The 27601-nt window shown below is 38.0% G+C and overlaps 1 protein-coding gene across 1 annotated transcript in view; it reads left to right on the top strand.

Annotated features, from left to right (window-relative positions):
- Nucleotides 1-437: 437 nt before the first annotated feature.
- Nucleotides 438-27601, top strand: part of TAF3 (TATA-box binding protein associated factor 3) — a 239006-nt gene continuing 211842 nt past the window's right edge. Inside the window, exons 1-2 of the mRNA XM_074194165.1 lie at nucleotides 438-634; nucleotides 18751-18993. Coding sequence (XP_074050266.1) covers nucleotides 469-634; nucleotides 18751-18993 — 409 coding nt within the window. The 5' untranslated portion in view covers nucleotides 438-468. The remainder of the gene's footprint in view (nucleotides 635-18750; nucleotides 18994-27601) is intronic.

Here is a 27601-nt window from a genome sequence, read left to right as displayed (position 1 = left end):
CCCGGGGTCTGGGCCCCCGCGGCGGGGCTCGGGCTCGGCCCCCGGCTCGGGCTCGGCGTTCTTGTCCCCGGCAGGCGGCGGCCGGACACGCGGCGGGACCGGGCGGCCGTGCACGCGGCGGGGCCGGGCCGGCGGCCGGGGCGGCCCGTGAGCGGAGGGCGGGGCGGCGCGGCCCCGATCGATGCTCTCGGCCGCGGGCCGGCGCTGCCTGGCCCGAGGGCCCGCCCCCGGGCGGAGGCGGGGCCGATCCAAGATGGCTGCTCTCAGGCTGGCGCGCCCGGCGGAGCCCCAGCGCTGAGGCGGACGCCGGGAGCCCGGGAAACGGTCTTCCCGTGCGCGGCGGCGGCGGCGGCGGCGGCGGCGGAGGGGAGCCCCGGACGATGGCCCGGGAGGCCCGCTGAGGGCGGGGGCGCGAGGGGCGCGGGGCGGCGGCGGCGGCGGCGGCGGCGCGGGAGTCGGCGGAGCGGGATGTGCGAGAGCTACTCGCGGTCGCTGCTGCGGGTGTCGGTGGCGCAGATCTGCCAGGCGCTGGGCTGGGACTCGGTGCAGCTCAGCGCCTGCCACCTCCTCACGGACGTCCTGCAGCTGTACCTGCAGCAGCTGGGCCGGGGCTGCCATCGCTACTCGGAGCTGTGTGAGTGGAGGGCCGCGGCGGGAGGCGCCCCCTGACCCTTGCCCTCCGCCCTCCGCCCGTGACCTCCGACCCGCTCCGGGGGGGGGGGCAGCGCTGCGGGCCGCCGACTTCCCGCCGGCATCCGCGCGCCCCGCTCCTTCCGGGCCGGTGCCGGGCGCCCCCTCCTCACCCCCCCGCGGGCACCTCCTGCGCCGCCCCCAGGCCCCGCGCCGGGCGGCCCCCACCTTCCTTTCCTGCCCGGTTCCCAGGGAGGGGGAGGGGGAGGGGAGGACGAGGAGTTCAGGGCAAGTTCACGAGGCTGCCCCGGGTGTCAACATGACATCCCTCTCCGAGCCTGGGCTTTTGTTGGTGCCGTAAGTTGGCGATTTGTTATTTCATCAATGCAGAAAGGGGCTTTTGCTGTCGGAATTAGCCTTAAAAAGACTGCAAAATGGCTTTTTGGGCGGCCTCTTAATTTTCTGACAACTCAGAAGCGTGGCTTTTGCCGGTGCTTGAGTGAGTCAGCTAGCCGCTGCCCAGTGATGACCCGAGCCGTGCAATGACTGCCCTCCCAGGTGCCAGGGACGCGAAGAAGGGCACAAGGAAGACGAAGATCAGACAGGGTCCGAGCTTCCAGAAACTCGGTCTGCTGGGGAAGACACACACACCCCAGAGAAAGTGAGGGCAACCTCGGGGAAGGTGAACACTCACATTGAGGAGGAGGAGGACCGGGCAAGGCTTCTTGCAGGATGTCAGAATTTAGCAGAGATTGAAAGGAAGTCAGTAAAATAAAGAGGAAGCCCCGGGGGATAACCTGTGAAACCATTTGCAGATGGTAGATGAGTATCCAGGGCGCAGCCAGGTCAGTGTCCAAGGATGCAAGATTATACAGAGATGAATAATTTGTTACAAAAGTAAAATGGGCCAGGTTATGAACCGGATGGTAGTATGGAACCATTAGAGTTTATTGAATGGAAGAGGGACTATTAAGGTCAGACCTCTCGTTTATAAGAAGATCAGTTAGACAAATGACTTGAGCATGGATCGGAGAAAAGGAAAAACTTGAGGCAAAGAGATTGGCCAGTAGGCTTAATTGCAACAATCCAGTGATGATATATGATTGCACTGTCAGGAGAGAACCAGACACCCTTAGGAATTTTATGAAAGTGCAAATGATAGGACTTGATCCCTGATTGGATATGGGGGTATGTCTGTGAGAGGGAGTGAGGAGCTGACTATTACACCTACATCCTGAGCCTCCTTGACTTGGAAGGATTGGTGGTGCTCCTCTTCCTAACGATAGAAGACGGTCGTTTTTAAGAAAGAGTGAGGGAAGGAGGGAAAATGATGAGTTGAGTTTTAGATATATTATGTTTAATATGTATACATGATATCCTGTTTGATATATCCCTTTAGACAGTTGGAGACTCTAGAGATTGGAAACTTGAACTCTGGAAATTACTTAAGGCTGGATACATTGATCTGAGAATCCACAGCATATTGAATCTATGGGAGCTGATGAGATTACTAAATAAAGTATACAGGAAAAGAAAAAGGGGGGGGCGGCTAGGCGGCACAGTGGACAGAGTACCCACCCTGGAGTCAGGAGTACCTGGGTTCAAATCCAGCCTCACACACTTAATAATTACCTAGCTGGCCTTGGGCAACTTACTTAACCCCATTTGCCTTGCAAAAACAAAAAAAGGGGGGGTTAAAACAGAGTATTAGGGGACACCCAGAGTTGTCAAGTGTGACCCAATCATAGGTCTAGCAAGGGAGATTAAAAAGAAGTCAGAGAGGTTGGAGGAGAGCTATCATGGAAACTTAGAAATAAAGATCAGGAACAGTGTGATAGACAAGGGTCAGTGTCCGCAATGACTGCCAAGACAGTAAGAACAATGAAGATTGAGAAAAGGCCATTAGTTTTACTAATTAAGAGATGATTAGTAACTTTGGGGAGAGCGGATTCAATTGAATAATGATGTTGGAAGTCAGACTTCAATACTTTACAGTTAAGAAGACAGTGGGATGAAAGGAAATGGAGGCAGCTGTTATAGAAAGGATTTTTTTTAAAGATTTTATTTGAGTTTTACAATCCCCCCCCCCCCCCAATCTTACTTCTCTCCCCCCACTCCCCACAGAAGGCAATTTGCCAGTCTAAATTTACATTGTTTCCATGGTATACATTGATCCAAATTGAATGTGATGAGAGAGAAATCATATCCTTAAGGAAGAAACATAAAGTATAAGAGATAGCAAGATCAGATGATAAGATATCAGTTTTTTTCTCAGTTAAAGGTAATAGTCCTTGGTCTCTGTTCAAACTCCACAGCTCTTTCTCTGGATACAGATGGTACTCTCCATTGCAGACAGCCCCAAATTGTTCTAGATTGTTGCACCGATGGAATGAGCAAGTCCATCAAGGTTGATCATCACCTCCATGTTGCTGTTAGGCTGTACAGTGTTTTTCTGGTTCTGCTCATCTCACTCAGCATCAGTTCATGCAAATCCCTCCAGGCTTCCTTGAATTCCCATCCCTCCTGGTTTCTAATAGAACAATATTGTTCCATGACATAAATACAGCATAGTTTGCTAAGCCATTCCCCAATTGAAGGACATTTACTTGATTTCCAATTCTTTGCCACCACAAAGAGGGATGCTATGAATATTTTTGTATAAATGATGTTTTTACCCTTTTTCATCATCTCTTCAGGGTATAGACCCAGTAGTGGTATTGCTGGATCAAAGGGTATGCACATTTTTGTTGCCCTTTGGGTGTAGTTCCAAATTTATCTCCAGAAAAGTTGGGTATTTTCACAGCTCCACCAACAGTGTAATAGTGTCCCAGATTTCCCACAACCCTTCCAACAATGATCATTGTCCTTTCTGGTCATATTGGCTAATCTGAGAGGTGTGAGGTGGTACCTCAGATAAGCTTTGATTGGCATTTCTCTAATAAGTAATGATTTGGAGCAATTTTTCTTATGACTGTGGATTGCTTTGATCTCCTCATCTGTAAATTGCCTTTGCACATCCTTTGACCATTTGTCATTTGGGGAATGGCTTTTTTTTAAATTTGACTCAGTTCTCTGTATATTTTTATACTTTGTCAGAAACATTAGTTGTAAAGATTGTTTCCCAGTTTACTACATTTCTTTTGTTCTTGGTTACAGTGGTTTTGTCTGTGCAATAACATTTTTATTTTATGTAATCAAAATCATCTAGTTTGTTTTTAGTGATGTTCTCCATCTCTTCCTTAGTCATAAACTCCTTCCTTTTTCATAGATCTGACAGGTAAACTAGTCCTTGTTCTTCTAGTTTGCTTATACTGTTGTTTTTTTAATGTCTAAATCCTGTATCTGTTTGGATCTTATCTTGGTATAGGGTGTGAAGTGTTGGTCTAATCTAAGTTTTTTCCATACTAACTTCCAATTTTCCCAGCAGTTTTTATTAAAGAGAGAGTTTTTATCCCAATAGCTGGACTCCTTGGGTTTATCAAACAGCAGATTACTATAATCGTTTCTTGTTATTGCATCTAGTCTATTCCACTGATCCACCACCCTATTTCTTAGCCAATACCAGACAGTTTTGATGACTGATGCTTTATAATATAATTAGATCAGGTAGGGCTAAGCCACCTTCTTTTGCACTTTTTTTCATTGAAACCCTGGATAAAAAGGCCTTTTCAAAAAGTTTAGACTCAAAAGGGAAGGGAGAGATAAGACAGCTAGCAGGGATGGATGGCTCAAGTGATGGATTTTTCTTTTCACTTTATTTTTAAAATTTTTTTAAAGAAAGATTTTATTTATTTTGAATTTTACAATTTTTCCCCCTATTCTTGCTTCTTCTCCCCCCACCCCCCCATAGAAGGCAGTCTGTTAGTCTTTACATTGTTTCCATGGTATACATTGATCTAAGTTGAATGTGATGAGAGAGAAATCATATCAAGTGATGCTTTTTTGAGATTAGTGGAGTTATGGATTTGCTTATTGTCATTAGAGATAGAATCAGTAGATAAGGAGAGACTGAAGATTATGAGTATAGATAGAATAGAGGCTGTACTCTGTAGGAGAAGACAAGATGCAATGGGATGGCTTATGGATATAGAGAGTGTTGCCTTAGTAAAGGAGGACTGTCTCTTCATGTGAGTTAGAGGAAGGAATATACTGTATCACAAAGCACCTGAGTGATGTAAGATGAGGAAAAGGGGAGAAGATGGAGCTCTTAGTGAAGTGCTTCAATATTTTCAGTGAAGTAAGAGGGAAAGTTCTCAGCTGAGAGGGTGGAGCTGGGGAAGCCATGGGAAGTTTTAAGAGAAATGTAAAGGTTTGGAAAAGACTGTGAGAATGGATTAGTGAGATATATAAAGGGCTTTATTTGCCAAAATAAGAACCCAGTTGAGATTTTGTAACAGATTTGTAATAGGCTCATGATTTCAAGATTTTTTTTTAATGGCTTCATTTAGTAGCATGTGAATAGGAGCAAAGGCAGTGGATGGTAGGAATAATCCAAATCTGAGACTTGGCTGAGCAAATTGATGGTGAGATAAGGGAGTAAAGAACTTTGGAGACTTGAGCATAGTTTTGAACTAGTTCACCAAGGTTTCACCATGTTTGGGAAGGGAGGAGAGTGTTGTTAATGCAGGAGTGGGTGACCTGGGAAATGACTAAAAGATTGAAGGATTGGAAGTCTTGATGAGGATGAAAAATAGAGTTTGAGGTAATAAGGGAGAGGGACAAGGGGAATAATAGTAGACTGATCAGATGGGGAATATCAGTTCATGAACATGGAAGAGGAATATTTGTGGGTAATGGTAATAGCAAGGGTATGAATATCTGTGTGTAACTGAGATGGAGTGGAGGAGTAAGTCATGGGAAATGAGTGAGTTGAGGAACTGGTAGATTTGAGAACTTAAGGAAGCGTCTGTATGTATGTATATATGTATGTATGTATGTATGTATGTATGTTGAAGTCCCCTAGTATGAGGGCAGGAGTTAGGGAGGTGAGAAAGAGTGTGAGTCAGGCACTGAAACTCTTGAGAAAAGCGGAGTGTCCTGGAGGTTGGTAGCTAACAGCTGACAATTGGGTGATAAATATGGATTAGCTCACACTCTGGAGGAAAGGTAAAAGATGTAGAGGAAGAGCATGAAAGTAACTGGAAACTAAGGAGTATTATAAATCTCATGCCTGGACCAGGGAGTGAAACTTGGGGGTTAGTGAAAGGGCAGTTTAGGTAAGAACCTCAGAGACCATATGCTACAATTACTACATTTTACAAATGAGGAAACTGAGACTCAGAAGTTATTATTTATCTAATATTAAACTGGTAGAAAATGAGAGAAGTAAGTTTTTTTCTTCCTCTATACATGCTTGTATACATATATATATATATATATATGCATACAAATATATATAGACACATGTGCATCTATCACATATATATATACACACACATATATTTATGTGGATCTCTTTATAATTCAACTAAATTTGACAATCTTCTCATTTTTGTTAAGGTAAGTTATTTATTTTTTATTTTCTTTCATGACTACTCATCATATTTGGCAACTTTCTATATCAAACTGATCTTTGGTATACTCATTCACTGAGACTTTTTATATCATTTAAAAAAAAGTTTTCTTTTTTTATTATGAACCTAAACATAACTGTTTCAATAACAAAGAACAAAAAGAGAATTAAATATAAAGCTATAAACTTCTATGTATAGGTTGTTTTTTAAAAATATATTTAATAAAGTAGTAAACAAAATTACAATTTGTCCTCTTCTGTATCCTCCGTCAGATTATACTCTCTAATCGTATGTATCCTTCCTGGTTTTGTCCTGGGTCCTTTTCTCTTCTTCCACTATTATATTTTACTTAGTGAACTCATCAGCTTTCATAGTTTTAATTATTACCTCTATGCTGATGATTCTCAACTTTACCTTTCCTGCATTAGCCTCTCTGTTGACCTTCAGTCTAGCATCTCAGACTACTGTTCAATTATTTCTTTTTTAAAAAATTTGTTTATTTTCATCCATATGCACATGTATATTTTTAAGTTACAAAATTTCCTTTTGCCCTCCCTTCCCACCCTCCTCCCCTCAGTGGTGAAAAGTCACGCTAGTATTGTATATACATATTTTGATAAACATGTTTACAAATTAGTGATTTTCGATATGAGGAATTAGGATTGAGGGAAAGAGATACATAAGAGATAATTTTTATAAAGTTCATCAGATTCAGAATGGTTGTTTTTTTTTTATATGTTTTGTTTTGTTTTTGTTTTTCTTCCTCTGGATGGGAATAATATTGTCCATAGCCAATCAAATATAGTTGTCCTAGCTCTCTGGACTTCTGGGAGGATCAAGTTTGATCATCTCATGATGTTGTTGTTAATGCGTACATTGTTTTCTTGGTTCTGCTCCCTTCACTCAGCAACAGATCCTGCAAGTCATTCCATGTTTCTGTAGAGTCTCTAGAAGCCATTTGTGGTTTCTTATAGAACAATAATATTCCCATAGTATTCATGTACTGTAACTTGTTTAACCATTCCCCAATTGATGGGCATCCCTTCAATTTCCAATTCTTTGCCGCTACAAAAACGGCTGCTATGAATATTTTGGAACATGTGGACTTTTCCCTTTTTAATAATTTCTCCTGGATTTAGACTTAGAACTGGAATTGCTGGGTCAAAGGATATGAACAGTTTTCTTGCTCTTTGAGTGTAGTTCCATATTGCTCTCCAGAAAGGTTGGATCTGTTCATACCTGTACCAGCAATGCATCAATGTCCTAATCCTCCCTCAACCTTTCCAACATTGATCATCTTCCCTTTTTCTTAACTTGGTCAATCTGATAGGTATGAGATGATACCTCATTGTTGTTTTAATTTGCATTTTTCTTATCAATAATTATTTAGAGCATTTTTTCATAAGATTATATATAAAACTTTAATTTCTTCATTTGAAAAATGTCTGTTCATATCCTTTGACAATTTATCAATTAGGGAATGACTTGTGACCTTATAAATTTGATGCAATTCTCTATATATTTTATTTTATTTTTTATTTTAGTTTTTTTTTTTTAGTTTTTTTGCAAGGCAGTGGGGTTAAGTGGCTTGCCCAAGGCCACACAGCTAGGTAATTATTAAGTGTCTGAGGCCGGATTTGAACTCTGGTACTCCTGACTCCAGGGCCGGTGCTCTATCCACTGTGCCACCTAGCCACCCCTCTCTCTATATTTTAGAAATGAGACCTTTATCAGAACTCCTAGTTACCATTCAGATATTTCAAACTGGGTGCTTAATATCAGTCATCTTAAACTCAATATGACTAAAATTGAATACTAAGGGTGTTTAGTCTTTTAGTCCTTTCTTGGACCTCATTGCCCGACAAAAATTTGTCAAAGGTCACATATAGCATTTAATATTTATGATTACAGTGTAATGTAATATATAACACATATTACTAAAGAGTAGAATAATGAAGTGTAATAATATAGAAAAGTATAATAAAATATAATAGTAAAGAATGACTATAATAAGGCATTTATTTTTAAAAGAAAAATTAAGAGCATACCATTTTTATGTGAATACTGAGCCTGCTTTATGCATCTGTATCTGCTTTGATAAGTTGTAGTGATGTGAAGAATATCTTACTTTTTTTTGTATGCTTCATATAGGAAAAATGCTGCTTCCAAATATATGTGCTCCTCAAAAGAGATGTCATGAATAGGGCATGTTCATGAAATGTTGAATATTTATCTTTAGGCAAAAGTCTAATAGAGACACTTGGAATAATTTTTCCTTTAAGTTACATATCCGATTCCAACTCTATACATTCAATTTGCAAGTTTGCAGGCAATGTGTTAATGTCAACTGAGAATGAATGGAAAGCAAATACACTGAAATGTGGTTGAAGTTTTCTAAAATCTTGAAATCTGTTCTCAGAGTCCCAAGACAAAATAGCAATTCTGCTTGCAATAAAATTGTCTGTTGCAATTATGAGCAGTCATATAAAGTTTTAAAAATAAATATTCTAATTCCTATGTGCATATCTTTTTGTAAAAAAACCAAAATTCTTGTAGTCTGTGAGGCTGTACAATATTAGTTAAGTAAAAAAGTGTAACTGTGTTAAGAATTAAGCTGTTCTGTGATGTTGGTACTTGCACTTATTCCTTCATTTCCCAGTTATATGAATGGGCTTTCGTGGAAACATCTGCCCTAGATCTTACCCCTTAACTTCCCTGTTACTGATGAGAGCAACACCATCCCCTCAGTTTTTCAGGCTCACAACCTAGGGGTCATCTTGTATTTCTCATCTCTAATATCCATTCTGTTGCCTAATATCTGTCAAGTTCACTTTTGTCAGATTTCTGCAACATCCCCTTCTTTGAATCAGCCTACCCCAAGTCTCTCCCTCCAATTAGCCATCAATGTGATTTCCCCAACTATTGCCCCCCCCTCCTGTTATCTCATTCCTCTAGAATTCAAAACCTTTCAAAATCTAGCCCCACTTAATGTTCCACTTTTCTTATGTCTTCTTCTCTTGCATATATTCTTCTATTCAGTGATACTGGCTTCCTTGCTGTTTTTTTGTTTTTAGATTTTTGCAAGGCAATGGGGTTAAGTGGCTTGCCCAAGTCCACACAGCTAGTTAATTATTAAGTGTCTGAGGTCGGGTTTGAACTCAGGTACTCCTGACTTCAGGGCCAGTGCTGTGTCCACTGTGCCACCTAGCCACCCCTCCCAATCTCTTTTAATTCTAGGTTCTCTCCTAATTATTTCCTTTTTATCCTTTATACAACTTGTTTTGTACATATTGTTTGCTTGTATTTCTAATTAGATTGTGACTTGCTTGAGGGTAGGGACTGTCTTTTACGGGTTTTTTTTTTTTTTTGCTTGCCTAGTGCTTAGCAGAATGCCTGGCACATAATAGTCACTGAATAAATGTGTATTGACGGACTGACCTTCACAACATCTTTTGCATCTGTCTTTTTCTCACTATTCTTACTACAACTACCATAGTCCAGATAGTTGTCCTTTGATTTCAAAGATGACCACACTGACCAAATTAATGGAGGCGTTCACAGTTGTGTTTATTATAGTGAGTGCTAGGCTATGTGATGCATCCTTCTCACCTGCCTTTTCCAGAATTACCCCATGACCTGATTTGATAGGAAACAGGACTATTTTGATTTCTCTCTTCTTCTCAGAGGATACTCCATCTTGATCTCTTGTACCTTTGTGCTTCTTGTCCCACTTGCCTAGAATTCACTCCTTTCCCCTTTCAGAATCCCTTATTTTTCTTCACCTCTTAGCTCAAGAAGTTTACTACATGAAAGTCTTATTGATCCCCTATCTCTTGATACTTTCCCCTTCCAGAATTACTGAATACTTTTTTCTGTAGGAGTCACTTGGCCTTTGCGTTAGTTTCTCTTCCTCCCTTATCACTGAGGCACCTCAGTGTACTATCATTGCCAGTCAAGCACCAGTTTATGATTTTTGTTGATGGAATTGAACAATTCAAAATATCCATACATCACTTCTCTGCTGAATTATTGCAATAGTCTCCTAATTGTTTTTCCTAATTGATTCTTGCATTTCATCTCTCCTTTTTTAATCCATCCTTGCACAAAGTTGGGAAAGTAACACTTCTGCAAATCTTTGATCATGTCTTACTCCCTGCTCTTCATATTCGCCCCTATTGTGGATATACCCCAACTTCTGTCCTTGGTGTTTTTTTCTTTTTTTTTTATGGTTTCTTATGATTTTATCAGCTCCTGTGTTTTTATAATTTCCATGCAGATAAGTCCCAGGTCTTTATATCCAGTCCTGTTTTCTCTCCTACATTTCTCTTCTGCATCACTAGGTGACATTTTCGAATAGATATCCCATAAACATCTCAAATTCAACATGTTTAAAACAGAAATTTTACCTTTACCTAAAACTCACCCTTCTTCCCAATTTCTTTGTTTCTGTCAAGGGCACCACTGAACTTTCCCTACTCCAAATTTACAGCTTTGTCATTATCCTTTATTCCTCACTCTCTGTACCCTCTATATCTGTCCATTTGCCAAATTTTTTAATTTCTACCTCCAAAATAGACCTCAGAACTCGTTCTTACTCTTTACTTTTATGATTCAGATCCTTATTGCTTTTTTTTTTTTTAAGATTTTGCAAGGCAAATGGGGTTAAGTGGCTTGCCCAAGGCCGCACAACTAGGTAATTAGTAAGGTAATTATTTAAGTGTCTGAAGGCAGATTTGAACCCAGGTACTCCTGACTCCAAGGCCGGTGCTCCATCTACTTCGCCACCTAGCTGCCCCCTCCTTATTGCTTCTTGGTCTAGTGATTTTTTTGGTGGGGGATTTTTGCAAGGCTATGGGGTTAAATGACTTGCCCAAGGTCACACAGCTAAGTAATTATTAAGTATCTGAGAATGGATTTGAACTCAGGTCCTCTGGACTCCAAGGTTGGTATTCTATTCACTGCACCATCTAGCTGCCCCTTTTAGTGATTTTCTTTTTTTTTAAGTAAGGCAATGGAGTTAAGTGACTTGCCCAAGGTCACACAGCCAGATAATAAGTATCTGAGGCTGGATTTGAACTCAGGGTCCCCTGACTCCATGGCTGGTACTCTATTTCTTAATAAATTCCTGTGGTTCTCTATCATCTCTAGGATAAATCTAAATATTTGTCTTTTCTTTATAGACTTTCACAGCCTGGTCCCAATTTTTCTTTCCCTATTGATTATATATAAGTCTTCTTCCCAATTTCTGCAGTTTGGCAAAATTGGATTTTCTCTCTTCTTCTCAGAGGATACTCCATCTCGATCTCCTGTACCTTTGTACATCCTGTCCCACTTGCCTGGAATTCACTCCTTTCCCCTTTCAGAATCCCTTATTTTTCTTCTCCTCTTAGCTCAAGCAGTTTATTACATGAAACTCTTGTTGATCCCCTATCTCTTGATACTTTCCCTTCCAGAATTACTGAATATTTTTTTTCTGTAGGGCAACACTTTTTTTCCTTTGTATCTTTTTTTTTCTTTGTATCATAGCATAATACATGATTTTTTTTTTGTTGTCAGTAAACATTTGATATGTGCCTTTGATGTTTCAAACTCTGCTAAATGCTTGGTATATAAAACAAGGCAAAAGATATTCCTTGTTCTCCAGGAACTCCTAAGTCTAATGACTAATTGAAGATGCTTACTAAATACTTATTGAATGATTGCTTTCAAAGCTTCAGTGACTATGTTTTCATTGAGATAATATAAAATACCTCTGATCAGCATTTAAAGCTCTCTACAATCTGACTTTAGTTATCTGTTATCAGTTTAGTTATCTATTATTTAGTTATCCAGGGTACCCCTGACTGTATTAGAAAAGCTTCTAGCATATCCCAATTACAGATAATATTTGTTCTTGGTTATAAAGATTGATCAGTGAAATATATTATGTACACAATAAACAGAGAAAAGGAACATGTCAAATACTACAGGGGATTTGGCAAACCAGGTGCACTTTTTGGTACAACTTTGAACTAATCTTACCATTCTGAATAGCTATTTGGAACCATGTTCCAAATTTGTGCATTCCCTTTGTTCCAGTAATACTTCTTATTTGTTCTATATCCCAAAGATCAAGGAACACACACACACACACACACACACACACACACACACACACACACACACACAAATATAACAGCTCTATTTGTTGTCACAATGAATCAGAAATTGAGGGGCTGGAATGCCCATCAATTGAGAAATGACTAAACATGTTATGGTATAGGAATGTGATGGAATATTATTGTGCTAGGAATGATAAAAGGGATGGTTTTAGAAAAATCTGAGATTTCTGATACAATGTGAAATGAGTAAAACCAGGAGAACAATTTATACAGTAATAGCAATATTGCAAAGATTCTCAACTTTGAAATACAGTAACTAATCAGCAGAAAGACCAACTACGATTCCATGATGAAGAAAAGAACTCAGTTTCCAGATAGAGTACTTGATGGACTCAGTCCAGTTTAAAGTAAATTTTCAACGATTCTTTTTCTTGACTTTTTTTTGGACAGGGAAACATAGCTAAATGAGGAAATTTGTTTTGTATTACTATATGTATTTGATATGGATTTATTTTTCTTGATCTCTCAGTGAGTAAGACAGTAAGGAGGAGGTAGAGAATTTGGAAATGAAAATAAAATTTATCTGTTTTAAGAGAGAAGTTAAATATGGCAGGTAGGTAACAAAACTGCCCTATGTCTTGGTACTTTTGTGAATGAAAGAAGTTTTTTTGGTCACTTTTTTGGGGGGCATGTCTGTCTCTGTTTATTAACCTACTACCTTCCTTCCTCTTTCCTAAATAGAAGTCCTCTCTTGTAACATGATTATCCAGCAAAAGAAATCAACATAACTGTGTATGTTGCTTTTTTGGTTTAGTTTACTTCTCTTTGCATCAGTTCATATAAGTTCCCATTATTATATGCTTCATAGTCATTATCTTTTATAATGCACTAATATTCCATTACATTCATGTTTCACATTTACTTTTGATATTACCCAGTCAGTGGACTTTGACTTTGCTTTTTTGTAAGATATTTCAGGGTACATGGGATCTTCCTATATACCTTCCAGGGGGACCTCAGAATAAGGACTATTTGTTCTCTTTTAAAGCATGATTCCAAACTTGTTTTCTGGAATAGTTGGACCAGTTCATAGGGGAAGTTATAGACTAATAAGATATATATATATACACAAATCTATAATGTAGAACAGACACTGAAAAGGGCAAAGTAGAGATCTGAAAAAACTTTCATATGAATTTTGAATATGATTAAAAGGTACATTTATATGGGGGGGATTGGGGAAGACATTGTGGAAGAGGTGATTTAACTTGTACTTTTTAAATTGAACTTTTAAGGAAATAAGGAAGGTGGGAATGGAAGACTATAAATCAAGGAGATGAAGATGAAAGTGAGTGAAAGAGAAAGGGCATGAATGAGATTTCATGAATACTTAAGTTTGGCTAAAATGTATTTCAGTGAAAGTAATGAATGTGTGATAGTCCAGAAAGGTAGGTTGAAATCACGAGAACTTGGAATCAGTCTCTTTTGAATCTTGTAGAGGGTTTATGGTAGAGAGAAAGGTTTGACAAATACAATGAAACCAGATTTTCTTTCGCTTTTAAAGACATTTTAAACTCAAAGTAATCAATATGAAGCATTAAAAGCTATTGATCTAGAACAAAGGAATAGTTGTGCCTTTGGGGAAAATTAGTATGTGGTAGTGTGAAAGCATGTTTAAGAAGGAAAATGCTAGAGTTAGGAAGGATTGTATCCCTAGGAATAGAGAGGAAAGAATAAATCTGAATGACATTTAACACAAGATATGTTGACTGATTGGGTATTAGGGCAAAGGAGAAATGATTTAAAGATGAGCTCACTTTTTCTGGATTGGAATAATTATTGTATTAGAGTTATGTTCAAAAGAGTAGGCAGTTTGGCATGGGGGTAAATGTGATTAGTTAAAACAGTTTGATTTTAAGGCAATGATCAAAAATCCAAGTAAAAACATTTCTTAGCTGAGTGTTATTAATATAGGACTGGAGGTAAAGTGAGAAGTTATGATTAGTGGTATGGAACTTTGAGGTTTTCAAATCCTAGCATCCATTAAAGGTAGAAAAAGTTTCCCTTTAAAAAATATCATAACACATTTTTATCAAGTATGCCAGTATTATGCTATTTGTCCATCCATTTAATGCATTGTTTTCTGATAAAACATGAATTTATGAGAAAATTATTTTACCTGTATCTTCATAGGACTCTTCATTTATTGTTCATTATGACATTTTAAAAGTTAATTTGATGTTTTGTTTGTAATTACCATTATAAACTTAGAGCATTCTAAGTTACTATTTAAGTTGTTAAGAAATACATAGAGTCATAGCTCTTCTGCCCATTTGACACCTGGTCTGATAATACAGTTTATGCTAGATTAGGTCAACAATATAGAATTAATCATGATCAAATACTTTTTTATGAATTGGAAATTGAAGGGAATGTCCATCCCCTCCTAAATAATTCTATTTGGTTTCTTGCATGGCTGTTGAATATTTCCAGTAGTAGGTTTAAATTAATTTAATTTTGTTATACCCAGAATTCTAAGTGAGAAGTATTAAAAAAAATGAATTACATCTCATCTGACCTAGGGGAAAAAAAGAATAAACAGTCAAGAGATCTATTTCATTTTTATTTTGCTTTTACTTCTATTCTTATGGTCTTTCATTTTTAAATAATTGGAATGCTGCTCAAAATCAGTATAAATTATTATTTTTTCTAAGCTAATGGTACTTTATAAAAAAATTTCTATTTTTTTAATTACATGTAAACATTGATTTTTTTGTAAGATTCTGAATTCCAGTTTTCTGCCTCCCTCCTGACCTTCCCCTTCTCCATGACAGTGAGTAATCTGTTTAATATAATATAATCATGTTTAATATAAAAAAATTTTTTAATCATGTTTAAGAAAAAAAATTTTTTAAGTGAAAATAGTGTGCTTCAGTCTCCTTAGCTTTTTCTCTGAATATGTTTGGCATTTTCCATCACAGGTCTTTTAGAATTATCTTTGCTCATTGAACTGTTGATAGGAGTTAAGTCTGTCATAGTTGATCATCACACAATATTGCTGTTACTGTGTACAATGTTCTCTTGATTCTGCTCACTTCACTTGGCATTAGTTCATGTAATTCTTTCCAGATTGTTCTGAAATCCATCTGCTCATGATTTCTTATAGAAGAGTAGTATTTCATCACATTAATATACCACAATTAGTTTAACCATTCCCCAATTGATGGACATCCCCTCAGTTTCCAATTCATAAAAAAGTATTTGATCATGATTAATTCTATATTGTTGACCTAATCTAGCATAAACTGTATTATCAGACCAGGTATCAAAATTTAGTTTTGAGATGAATTTAAATGCTAGATGTTGGCTTGTCTCAGGACCTTAATTCTTAATTAATCCCTTTTCCTCCAACTTTTCTATTGGGTGAGATGAATTTCTGTACCCAGGGGTATCTGTATAAGTATTCTTCCTTCCTTGGTAACCAATTCGGATGAGGGAGAAGATCAAATCTTTTTTTTTTTTAAGCCTGAAATAAGCCTTCTTTATTGACTAAACTTTACAGTACAGTGATTTGATATTTTTAGCTGGTAATTACATATGGTAATGTATTATGGGAGAGAAGACAAGACTCTCCTTTTCCAGACACCGTCTCCCACAGTCCTGGGGTGATTAGTTTGAAGAAAGTTGATTGCATCTTCTGGTAAACTCCATGACTCTTCCTGAGAAGAGGCGAAGCAAAGGGAGGGGTCAGCTGGCCAGAGCACTTGGATTCACCTGGCCAGGTGCACAGCCACTGCAGTGAAGCACAAACCTTGGGAGCTGGTGGCTATTCTGACTGAATGGGTTAAGTGCAGGAGCTACTGGAAACCACCACAGTGTATAGGAGCGCAGCTTTGTCTCCCTCAAATCTTTTTCTATCTCACTGTTTACCCCATTATGTAAACTCTTTACATTCTCCATTTATATGAAGTAATTTTCCTTATTCTCCTTCCTCTTCACAGTGCAGTTCTTTTCTCATTCTTTCATTCTTCTTTTGGAGTGTCGCAAATGCAATAGACTCACACCCATGTCTTCTTTCTAATTAGATTCCCTCTCAGACCCTTAGTGATGTTAAAGTTCTGAGAATTACATGTATCATTTTCCCATATAAGAATGAAAACACTTTAAACTTTAGTTCCTTATGATTTTGCAATCATTTACCTTTTTTTGAATTTCTTTTGGGTTCTGTGCTTGAATGTCAAATTTTCTTTTTTCATCATTTTCAATGCTTGAAAATTCTTTATTGTAACATCCCCCTCCCCCATAGAATTATATTCAGTTTTGCAGAATAAGTTATTCTTATTGTAATCCTAGATCCTTTGCTTTCTGGAATATCATTCTGTGCCCTCTGTTCCTTTTCATTTTCTTCTGTACTTGTGTCTTGAGCTTCCCTGTCACCATAGTGGCTCTTTACACTCATTCTAACAGCCTAATCCTTGATTTTAAACTTTAGGTTAGGGTTTGTCTCTGCTTACTTCTGGGGAATTGGGGAAGGTCTGGTTTCAGATTCTGATCTTTATGTCCTGCTGTTTTCAGTTCAGCCTGGGGGGACCTGCAAGTTTTCAATGCTTTTGATGTGGTGTGATTTAGGGAGAGGTCATTCACTGCCCTCTTGGTCTGAGTTCTGCGAGTTCCTGATCCTCTGCTGTTAGACTCAAGCATTGTTAGCATTCTAGTTTTGTAGAGTCAGAGCAACTGAACTGCTGGTTCCCTCATGGTCTTGGTCTTCTGCCCTGGTTATTCTACTTTAGACTTATGTACTGGGCTACAGGATGGAACTGAGTTGCTGCTCTGCTGTTGGGCACAGTCACACAGCTAACTTTCTCGGACTTATTTTTTGCTCAATACACAGTTAGTTTCCCACACACCCACTTAGAACCATTCTTCTCTGCCCTGGAACTGGGTAATGATCATTAGAGTCCCCGTTCTTGCTCTCAGTAATAGTTTAAGGTTTCCTGGGATTGCCTTCTGCCCTGGTGATTCCTGCTTTGGTTCTCTATCTGTGGATGTTTTCACTGCTCCTGTGCTGCATTCTTGCCAGCCCCTACCCCAGTGGCTGTAAATCTTTCTGTTTTTCCAAGTAGCCATGGGGGAAAAAACAACCCAACTGTCTTTTTATTGGTTTCTCCAAATTTGAGTGTGGTATGTTTCTGGGTTGTTGTAGAAAATGGATGCTGGGTGAGATAGGTAAAAATGTTTCCTCTTTACCATTTTGACTCACAATCCTCTCACAAAAATTCCAGTAAGGGATTAATATTGGAGCTATATAGGGAATTAGTTTGTTATTATGTAGTCATTTAGTTGTGTCTGACTCTTAGGGACCCATTTTGAACACAGGGAATTAATGCAAATGTATAAGACCATAAACCATTCCCCAGTAGATAGGCAAAAGACTATGAACCCACAGTTCACTAAAGAAGATTACAAGTTAACAATAACTATATGAGAGATTGTTCTACATTAATAATAGGAATGTAAATTTATTTATATTTTTGCAAGGCAGTGGGGTTAAGAGACATGTCCCAAGGTCACACAGCTAGGCAATTATTAAGTGACTGAGGTCAAATTTGAACTCAGGTCCTCTTGACTCCTGTGCTGGTGCTCTTTCCACTGCCAGTACTCTATCCACTGCCTTAAGGCACCCCTTTAGAAATGTAAATTTAGACAACTCATACACTCAGTAAATAGGCAGTAATGACAAAAGATGGAACAGTCAGTGTTGGTGAAGATAGAGGGAAGGATAGTCATAGTAATACACCCTTAGAGAACCTGTGAATTGTTCTAATCTTTTCAAAAAATAATTTGAAATTATGTTTGTTGTTGAATCATTTTAGTCCTGTCTGACTCTTTTGTGACCCCTTTTGAGGGTTTTCTTGGCAAAGATAAGTTTCCTTCTCCAGCTCATTTTACAGATGAGACAAACAGGGTTAATAAAATAATTTGTTCAGGGTCACACAATTAGTAAGTGTTTGAGACCAGTTTGAACTAATAAAGATGGCTCATTGATTCCAGGCACCTAGCTGCCTGGAATTATGTTTACAAAGTGCCTAAAATGTCAGTATCCTTTGACCCAAAGATGTCAAAATAGAAAGCAAGTCTTGATACATCAGATAATTGTAGCACTTTTATATTCACTGCTATATATAGCAAAGTCTAGTCGCTACAGATACCTGAACAAAAAATTGAAATCGACCCTGTACTCAAAGAGCATCCATTGTACAGAAGGAATAGAACATGTACACAAATAATTGTAACATATGGATTTGAAGACAGAAAGCTTACATAAATAAAGACCACTTCACAAATGTCTATGTCATCCATAGGTGGGTCACATAAATAATGAGTAATGGAGCTAGCCTTGAGCACAGGGCTACTGAGTCTATATCCAGTACTCTGGATTCTAATCTGCACACTCAGTGCTTCAGAAGTATGACAGTACATTTGATCTGATTTTGATTTTCTTTCAGATGGCCGGACAGATCCAATTTTGGATGATGTTAGTGAAGCCTTCCAACTTATGGGGGTCAATCTTCATGAATTAGAAGATTACATTCACAATATTGAACCTGTCACATTTCCACATCAAATTCCTTCATTTCCTGTCAGCAAGAACAATGTACTTCAATTTCCTCAACCCGGGAGTAAAGATGCAGAAGAAAGAAAAGAATATATTCCTGATTATATGCCACCCATTGTCTCTTCTCAGGAAGGTATGTATTTTTTTTTTTTTTGCAAGGCAATGGGGTTAAGTGGCTTGCCCAAGGCCACACAGCTAGGTAATTATTAAGTGTCTGAGGCCGGATTTGAACTCAGGTACTCCTGACTTCAGGGCTGGTGCTCTATCTGCTGCGCCACCTAACTGCCTCAAGGTATGTAATTTTTGATCTTTGCTCTATATTCTTAGTTTTTACAAGCTTAAAGTATTTAGTATGTATCATGACTTCTTTTTGGGGGAGGCAATTGAGGTTAAGTGACTTGCCTAGGGTCAGTCAGATACTAAATGTTTGAGTCTGGATTTGAACACAGGTCCTCCTGATTCCAGAGTTATACATGGAATTCCTGGGTTTCCCCTGGGATTCCAGGCTGCCCCCATATCAGATTTCTTAAAACTTAAACCCTTCAAGTGCTTTGCTGAAGAGCAAATTTTAAAAATGTAGATAACATCTTTTAATGTTATTAATAATAATAATAATAATTATTATTATTAATTATAATATTATTAACTACATAGCAAAAAACTAAATGCAAACTACTTTTTGCCAATTCTGTGACCAAAGTTTTCCTATTGAAGCATTTATTTCCTTTGATATTAGTAGTTTAAGGAGAACAAAATGTGTTCAAAGAAAAATATGTTTTTAATAAATTTATCACATAAGAATTGACTAGAATAATCTGGCTAGAAAATTTGAAACATAAAGAAGAACAAAAGTGATCTTTCCTTTTTTTTATTTGTAATATTGTAAATTAAACCCTATTATTTTCAGCTAATTCATTCACTTAAATTATTCAGTGTTTTTATTTGAATGGCATACATATCTCTATATCGATTGGTAGGTTTGTCATACAAATAGTTTTATTTTAGTTCTGAATTCTCTTTTTCCCCCTGCTCCCCCCTTCTACCCATTGAGAAGGCAAGAAAAACAAATATGTTATAGTTATGTAAAACAAATCCCTGTATGTCAAAAAAAAAAGAAAAAGAAAGAAAATATTCTTCAGGGTGCACTCTGTCTTGAGGTAGGTAGATAGCATATGACATCATGAATCCTTTGGGATTTTGGTTGATTATGTTGATCAGAGTTCTTGATTCTTTCAAAATGCACACAGTTTAGAAGAAAAGTTTATGAGAACAATCATCATCAATTAGAACAGTCTTCTTGAAGAAGAAAATAAAATCATTTGTTTATGTTAAGTGCATGAATTTATATATTAGTCCTGAGTGGAATTTTCCCAGTAAAACCATTTCAGGGTTAATATTCCTAGTGAAGGTCCTCTCAGGGTTAAGAAATATTAAAGAAAGAACAAACTATTGTTCTTAAACTATTTCTAGAAGAAAGCCCCTTGTATTCCAAACAGGTGGCTCACTCTCCTAACTTTTGATAAGACTACTTTTTTCCCCATGAGAAAAACCTTGCATTCCAAAGAAGCTCATAATTACATTACTTCAGTTAAGATAGTTAAAATCTTGAAGGTTATTCTCACCATCTGGATGGTGAGGTGCTATTTTATGAAAACCTTTCATTCTTTTCTTTGTTGCTGGGGTAGATTTTCACAAGTAGAATGTAACTCTGAAGACTAATCAATGAGTGAACAGAGAGGGACGATAAGGAGGAGGAGGGGATTGCATTAGGCCACATAATCTTGCTTGACTGTCAGTTTGGAGCAGCTCCTTGATCTTTATTACCTTTGTGAGACTTGGAGTGTGCCCTTTTCTTGGGAAAAGCCAAAATAACCTTTTTTTTTTTTTTTGCTCAGAGGAGTCTCTATTTTTTTAAGTGGATTTTTATCTCACACAATCCTTAGATTTATTTATATGTGCCAGTGAGACATACATGAATAATTGGTAATTGATGGTAATGAACTTTTGAATTTTTAAAAAAAAATTTTTTCTTTGAAAGCATTGACTTATACTTAACTGAAAAGCAATTACAATAACCTTTTCTGACTTAAATTTTATTAATAAAATTTCATTTGCTTTACTTTTATAATATACTGGATTATCATAAGGCATGGTACTAGTTGGGGATCAATTTCCTTTAGTTCCATTCAACATTTGAAGAAGTTATTTTCTTCAGAGAGCTTTTTAAATCTCCTTTTCTAGCTTTTCTACTTTTTTTAAGTCATTCTTCTCCTCATTTGCCTTTTGGGTTGTTTTTTTCCATTTGACCTAAACTGATTTTTAACTTGTTATTTTCTTCAGCATTTTTTTGTATTTCTTTCACCAAGCTGCTGATTTAGTTTTCATGATTTATCTGTGTAGCTCTTGTTTCTCCTCCCAATTTTTCCTCTACCTCCTTTAATTGCTTTTCAAAAATCTTTTTTTGAGCTCATCCATAGCCTGAGCTTATTTTCTATTTCCCTTGGAGGTTTTGGATGCAGAAGCTTTAATTTTGTCATCATCTGAGTATGTTTTGTTCCTCCATGGAAACAAAGTGATTTTCTATGGTCATATTTCTTCTTTTCTGTTGTTTGCTCATTTCCTCAGTCTATGAGTGGTTTACAAGGCTTTGGTGGGGTTTTGGGAGGTGCCCTACCCTCTGCCCTAGAACTATGAGGTTGGTCCCTGCTCAGCTATGGTGGTGTTGTGGGGGCTCAAACTGCAACCTGGATCTGAGTGTAGGCAAACGGCAGAGTCCTGCCCCAGGGAGAGCAGAGAGACCTCTGCAGTCTCCCTGGACCCCCTTACCATCTGTGGACTAGGAGCTTTGGAAGTGCTGGGTGGCTTCCCTGATTCCCACGGCAGGTTCTCATTGCAGGAATGCTCTGAGGCCGACACTCTGTTCAGCGCTCACTCTGGTGCAGCTGAGTTCTCTCACCACTCTTTCTAGATGTCCCCATTGATCCCTGGGCCAAGGGGAAACCACTGGAAACCACTCCCTCTGCCAGGGGCCCAGGTATCATATGGGCTGCTCCTGTAAGGCTGGAGCTGGTTTTCTCTGCCCGGCTGCGTTGTTCTGCAGCTCTTTCCGACTCTTGGTCCTGGTGAAACAGACCTTTCCTGCAGAACTTACAAGTTGTCTAGGACTGGGAAATTGTATCAGTCTTTTCTGTGGGTTCTGCCCCTCTGAATTTTTACTAGAGTCATAATTTGATGGCTTTTGGAGCTTTTGGGGAATGAGTTTCTGGGAATTCCTGCCTTCATGCCACCATCTTGGCTCCACCCTCTTTTTTTTTTAAGGTTTTTGCAAGGCAATGGGGTTAAGTGGCTTGCCCAAGGCCACACAGCTAGGTAATTATTAAGTGTCTGAGGCTGGATTTGAACTCGGATCTGACTGGCTCCAGGACCGGTGCTCTATCCACTGTGCCACCTAGCCACCTACCTCCTTTCTTTTTTAAAAAAATTGCATTTTTTTCAAGGAGTAAAAATTTGCTCAGCCTTCCCTCTCTTCCCCCAATTTAGAGCAAAAGAAAAAACCAAACCTTTGTTATAAATGTGTATAATCAAGCAAAACAAAGTTTGTATTGATCATATCCCCCCCAAAAAATCTAATTTTGTAAGTCTAAATCTTTTACTTCTCTATGAGGTGGGTAGCATATTTTATCATTAATCATCTATAATTGTTATTGGACATTATGCCTATCAGAATTCCTAATTTTTTTCAAAGCTGTTGGTCTTTACCATATTGTCATTATTGTATATACATTTTATTTCTGGTTTTGCTTACTTCATTTTGCTTCAGTTCATACCGTTCTTTCCAGGTTCCTCTGAAATCATTCCCTTCATCATTTCTTACAGCTCAAGAGTTTTCCTTCACATTTATTTACCAAAACTTTTTCAGTCATTACTCTGTTTATGGGCACCCCCCCCTCAGATTCCTATCCTTTGTCCCTCAAAGAGAAATATTTTTGCACACTTTTAGTTAGGGGTTGGTTTTGCTTAGATCTAATCCTTCCCTTAGTATATCCTCCTCTTTTATCTTTCTTCCCTCATCTTTTTTCTTGAATGAAATGTATTTCTGTACCCAATTCTGTATTTTTCTGTATTTATGTTCATATATTATTTCTCCTTTGAAAAGATCAGTTTGAAATGTCAGCTGTGCCTTCTCCTTGTTTGTATAGATTCTTGTGGATCTTAATTATGTAAGATAATTTTCCCTAACCTTTCTTTCCCTTCTTTTCTCCTTTCCAACCTCTCAGTTTATTACTCCTCTCACTTTTCTATTTCTCTCTTAAGCTCAAAAAGATATAACAGAAACCCTCCCAGCCTTTTCTAATTAGACTTCCTCTAAAACCCTGATGATGTTAGAGTTACAAGGGGATATATGTATCTTCTCCCCATATTTGAATGTAACTAGTTTATCCTTGTTTAGTTTAGTGTTTTTCTTTACCTTTTTTATATTTCTCTTAACACCTTTGATTGAACACCAGATTTTCTACAAAGCTCTGATCTTTTCATCAGAAATTCTTGGAGAGTCTCTCTGCTTCCTTAAAGAGTCATTTTTTTTTTGCCCTGTAAGATTATTGGCGGTTTTGCTGGGTAAATCATTATTGACTATACATTTTCTATAATATTGTATTCCAGGCTTTCTGTTCCCTCATAGGGATGACTGCTAAGCCATGTGTGATTCTGATTGGTTTCTTGGTTCTGGAGTTCTTTCTGTTTTCAATATTTTTCCTTAATGTGGAAATGGAATTTTTGACTATCATGTTTTCATTTTAGAGTTTCTTTCAGGAAGTGATTGATACTGTTTTTACTTTGTTTTCTGATTTGAAAAAATTGGGCAGTTTTATGATTTCTTGAAACATGATATCTAGACTTTTTTTTTGATGATGGCTTTCAGATAGTCTTATGATTTTTTTTTTGGCAGAAGGCAGTGGGATTAAGTGACTTGCTCAAGGTCACCTAGCTAGGTAATTATTAAGTGTCTGGGGTCAAATTTGAACTCAAATCCTCCTCACTCCAGGATCAGTGCTCCATCTACTGTGCCATCTAGCTGCCCCGAGTCCTATGATTCTTCTCTTTTTTTTTCTTTTTTTCTTATTTTTTTTTTTTTTTTTAGATTTTGCAAGGCACACTGGCCCTGGAGTCAGGAGTACCTGGGTTCAAATCTGGTCTCAGATACTTAATAATTACCTAGCCATGTGGCCTTGGGCAAGCCACTTCACCCCATTTTGCCTTGCAAAAACCTAAAAAGAAAAAAAAAGATTTTGCAAGGTAATGGGGTGAAGTGGCTTGCCCAAGGCCACACGGCTAGGTAATTATTAAGTGTCTGAGGTCAGATTTGAACCCAGGTACTCCTGACTCCAAGGCCAGTGCTCTATCCACTGTGCCACCTAGCCACCCCCATGATTCTTAATATATGTACTTAATCTGTTTTCTAGGTCAGTTTTTGCTATGAGATACTTTACATTTTCTCCTCCTCCTCCTCCTTTTTCAATTTTTGACTTCTTTTCCCAGTGTTTCTTGTCTCATGGAATCATTTACTTTTTTATTTAGTCTACTTTGATTTTCAGAGAGTTTGTTACTTTGGCCTCCTGTGCCAAGCTATTAATTCCCTTTCAGATTCTTTCTTCCATAGTTCTTATTTGTTTTTCCATTTTTTCCTTAAACACTCATTTCATTTATAAAAGCATTTAAAAATTCTTGCTTAATCTCTTACAGGAATCCTAGTTGGATTTGTGTTCAAACTGTATTTTTCTCTGAAGCTTGTTAGTAGATAGTTTGGAGTTATTCTTTTTTTCTGGGTTTATATCTTGGGCATCCCTGTAATTGTAGTAGCTTTTTGTTACTTTATTATGTTAGAAGTTTTTTTTGTTCTTTAACTGGTTTCCTCTCTTGAGACTTGATATTAGAGCCAGGTTCCTCGCGTATTTTGGAGGGAAGGTCTAAAGTAGTCCTGTTGCTGCTTTCTTGGGGTATTGAATATTGTGTTATTCCAGGATCTGAGGGACAGTTCAGAGAATTACAAACTTTCATTGTTCCCTGAGTGTTTGGTTCCAGGTTGATATCTGATTGTGGGCCGCCCCCCCCCCCCCCCCCCCCCCCCCCCCCGCCCCAAGCAGGAATTTTTCAAATTTCTTATCTGAATTTGGCCCTAGCAACAGCAGAATGGTACTACACTCAAGCACTATCAATTAGCTGGAAAGTTATGTAGGTTCAGAGTGATAGAATTGTAGTCTTCCTTTTGTCCTGGTGTTCCTGCCCTGGTTATTCATCTGCTAGCTTAAAACTGGGATGAGTGCTTATATTGAGATCTCTCTCTGTTCTTCTGGGGTCTGAAATACAATACAATACTACTACCTGCTTCTTTATGTCTTCCTTACTTGGTACTCTTTTTCAGTGTCTTATCATCTCCAAAGTGCAAGGTCCTCTTCCTAGTCCATACTGGTTCTACGATTTTGAACTGGGTAGTTCCTTCCAAAGCTGTGGACTCTTCCTTAGGGTCCCCCAATGGGTTTGGGACCTCCTCTTGCCTTTAGTTACAGCTTTCCCTAGGTGTTACTCTAAGAGTTGCATGCTCCTAGCTAGACCCTGTCTGGAATTTATAGACATTTATCTCCTAATGATGACCTAGACTGGGCAATGATTCATTGTGACTTTTTCTGGCTTTCTCTATTAGAATTGGTCATATGTCATATTACCATTATTTAAGGTAATGGGGTTAAGTGGCTTGCCCAAGGTCACACAGCTAGGCAATTATTATGTGTCTGAGGTTGCATTTGAACTCAGGTCCTCCTGACTCTAGGGCCCATGCTCTATCCACTGTGCCACCTAGCTGCCTCATATGTGCTTTCTATGATAATATTAATGATAGGCTCTGTATAGTGCTTCCTGATTACATAATGCTTTATATTATCAACTCTTGATATGTTGTCTCCTCAATTAGAATGTAAACTTTTTAAGAGCAGGGACTATTTTTATGTTTGCCTATATTAGTGTTTGTTACAATGTTTAGAATATGGTAAGCACTTAATAATGCTTGTTAACCTACCAATCCCCCAAAACAGCCTGGTAGTGCTATTGTTATTCCTATTTAAGAAAGTAGGAAAATGACATTTGGAGCGTTAAAAGTAACTTACACCTGACAGAACTGGGAGTCAGCTTCTATGTACAGATCCATTTCTTTGTCCACTTTGCTTAAATTGACTTTATGTGGTCAGAAAACAAAAATGCTCAATTTGAAATAATACAGAAAGGATGCTGAAACACATTTGAAACTAGCATTGTTATTGTGGTTTTCCAGTTTATCTTTAATCAGTCACTTAATAATCAAACATTTATTAAAATGCCTATTATTTACAGGTACTATGTACCTCATTATTGAAGTGGTCAGAGAATATGAACAGGCACTTATCAAAAGAAATGAAAGCTATTAACAACTTCATGAACTTCCAAGATGACTGCTTAGCAAATTGCAATTATGAAAATTTTGTGACTAAATTGTTTAAGCTAGAGAATTTGCCGTTAAGCATTGTACCCCAAGGAGGCAAGTATGGCAAAAAAATAAAAAAAGACTTTATTTCTACCAAAATAATTTATGATAGCCCTTTTTTGTGATGTCAAAGAACTAGACTATAGATGTCCACCACTTGGGGAATGGCTAAACAGATTGTGACGTATGAATGTGATGAAATATTTCTGTGCTTTAAGAAACCAAGAGCAAGGTGACTATAGAAAAGCTTGGGAAACCTTACATGAACTGATGTAAAGTGAAGAAAACAGAACCAGAAAAACAACATACACAATGATTATAGCAATGCAAATGAAAAAAATAGCCAACACAAAACAATAGAAACTGAATATTGTAATATTATAATGTATAAGCTTGGCCTCAAATGTGAGTTAGAGAAGACACCTGCCTTTACTTTGACAAGCTGCCCTGATACATCTCTGATTCTAATAACCTTAAGCTTCAAGCCATTTTTAAGTATTTTTATTGGTTTCCCTGTCTCTATCTCAGTTGCTTGCAAAACATTTGTGAACTTCTGGTCATCTTCTTGTACTGTATTGGTGTATCTTTTTAGTCTTCTTGATTCTTGCTCTTTTTGATGCCATTATAGATATGTTTTCTGGAATATATGGGAGAACTATGTTCCTCTGTGACATTTTCTGTCACCATCTTAAACTCTCACCATTCCTCCAACATTGACTGTTTCCTTCTTGCATACCTTTCTAAATTGAGACTATGGGTGGCATATAATCAGGAATTTAATCTTTCCTTTCTTCTGCATCTTTACTCCTGGATTGAGGAAATTGAAGTACATTATTCTTGCTAATAAGAAATGAAGGAATTTGATGTGGAGATATGACAGGTTCAGTACTGAGAATATAATCATCTAATTCATGAAGATTGACCCTGTAAGTTGGAAGGCTTCACTATCATCACCCCAAAATTGAGTCTGTCCAACCATCTGAAAGAAAATCAAAGTTATATTAAAAAAAAAAGAAAATCAAAGTTAGATCAAATGCACTGTCACATGCTTCTTGAAGTATTGAGTGTACAGATTAGAATTTCAGCAACTCAGAGCATTGACATGGAATCTGTAGCTCTCTGCTCAAGATTAGCTCCACTACTCATTATTTATGTGATCTACATAGATGACATAAAAATTTGTGAAGTGGCCTTTCTTTCTGTAAACTTTTCCTTTTTTTTAAAAGAT

This window comes from Macrotis lagotis, chromosome 7, assembly GCF_037893015.1.
Source record: "Macrotis lagotis isolate mMagLag1 chromosome 7, bilby.v1.9.chrom.fasta, whole genome shotgun sequence".
Taxonomy (NCBI): Eukaryota; Metazoa; Chordata; class Mammalia; order Peramelemorphia; family Peramelidae; genus Macrotis; species Macrotis lagotis.
The sequence above is the reverse complement of the archived record's forward strand: the minus strand, read 5'-3'. Positions and strand labels throughout refer to the sequence as shown.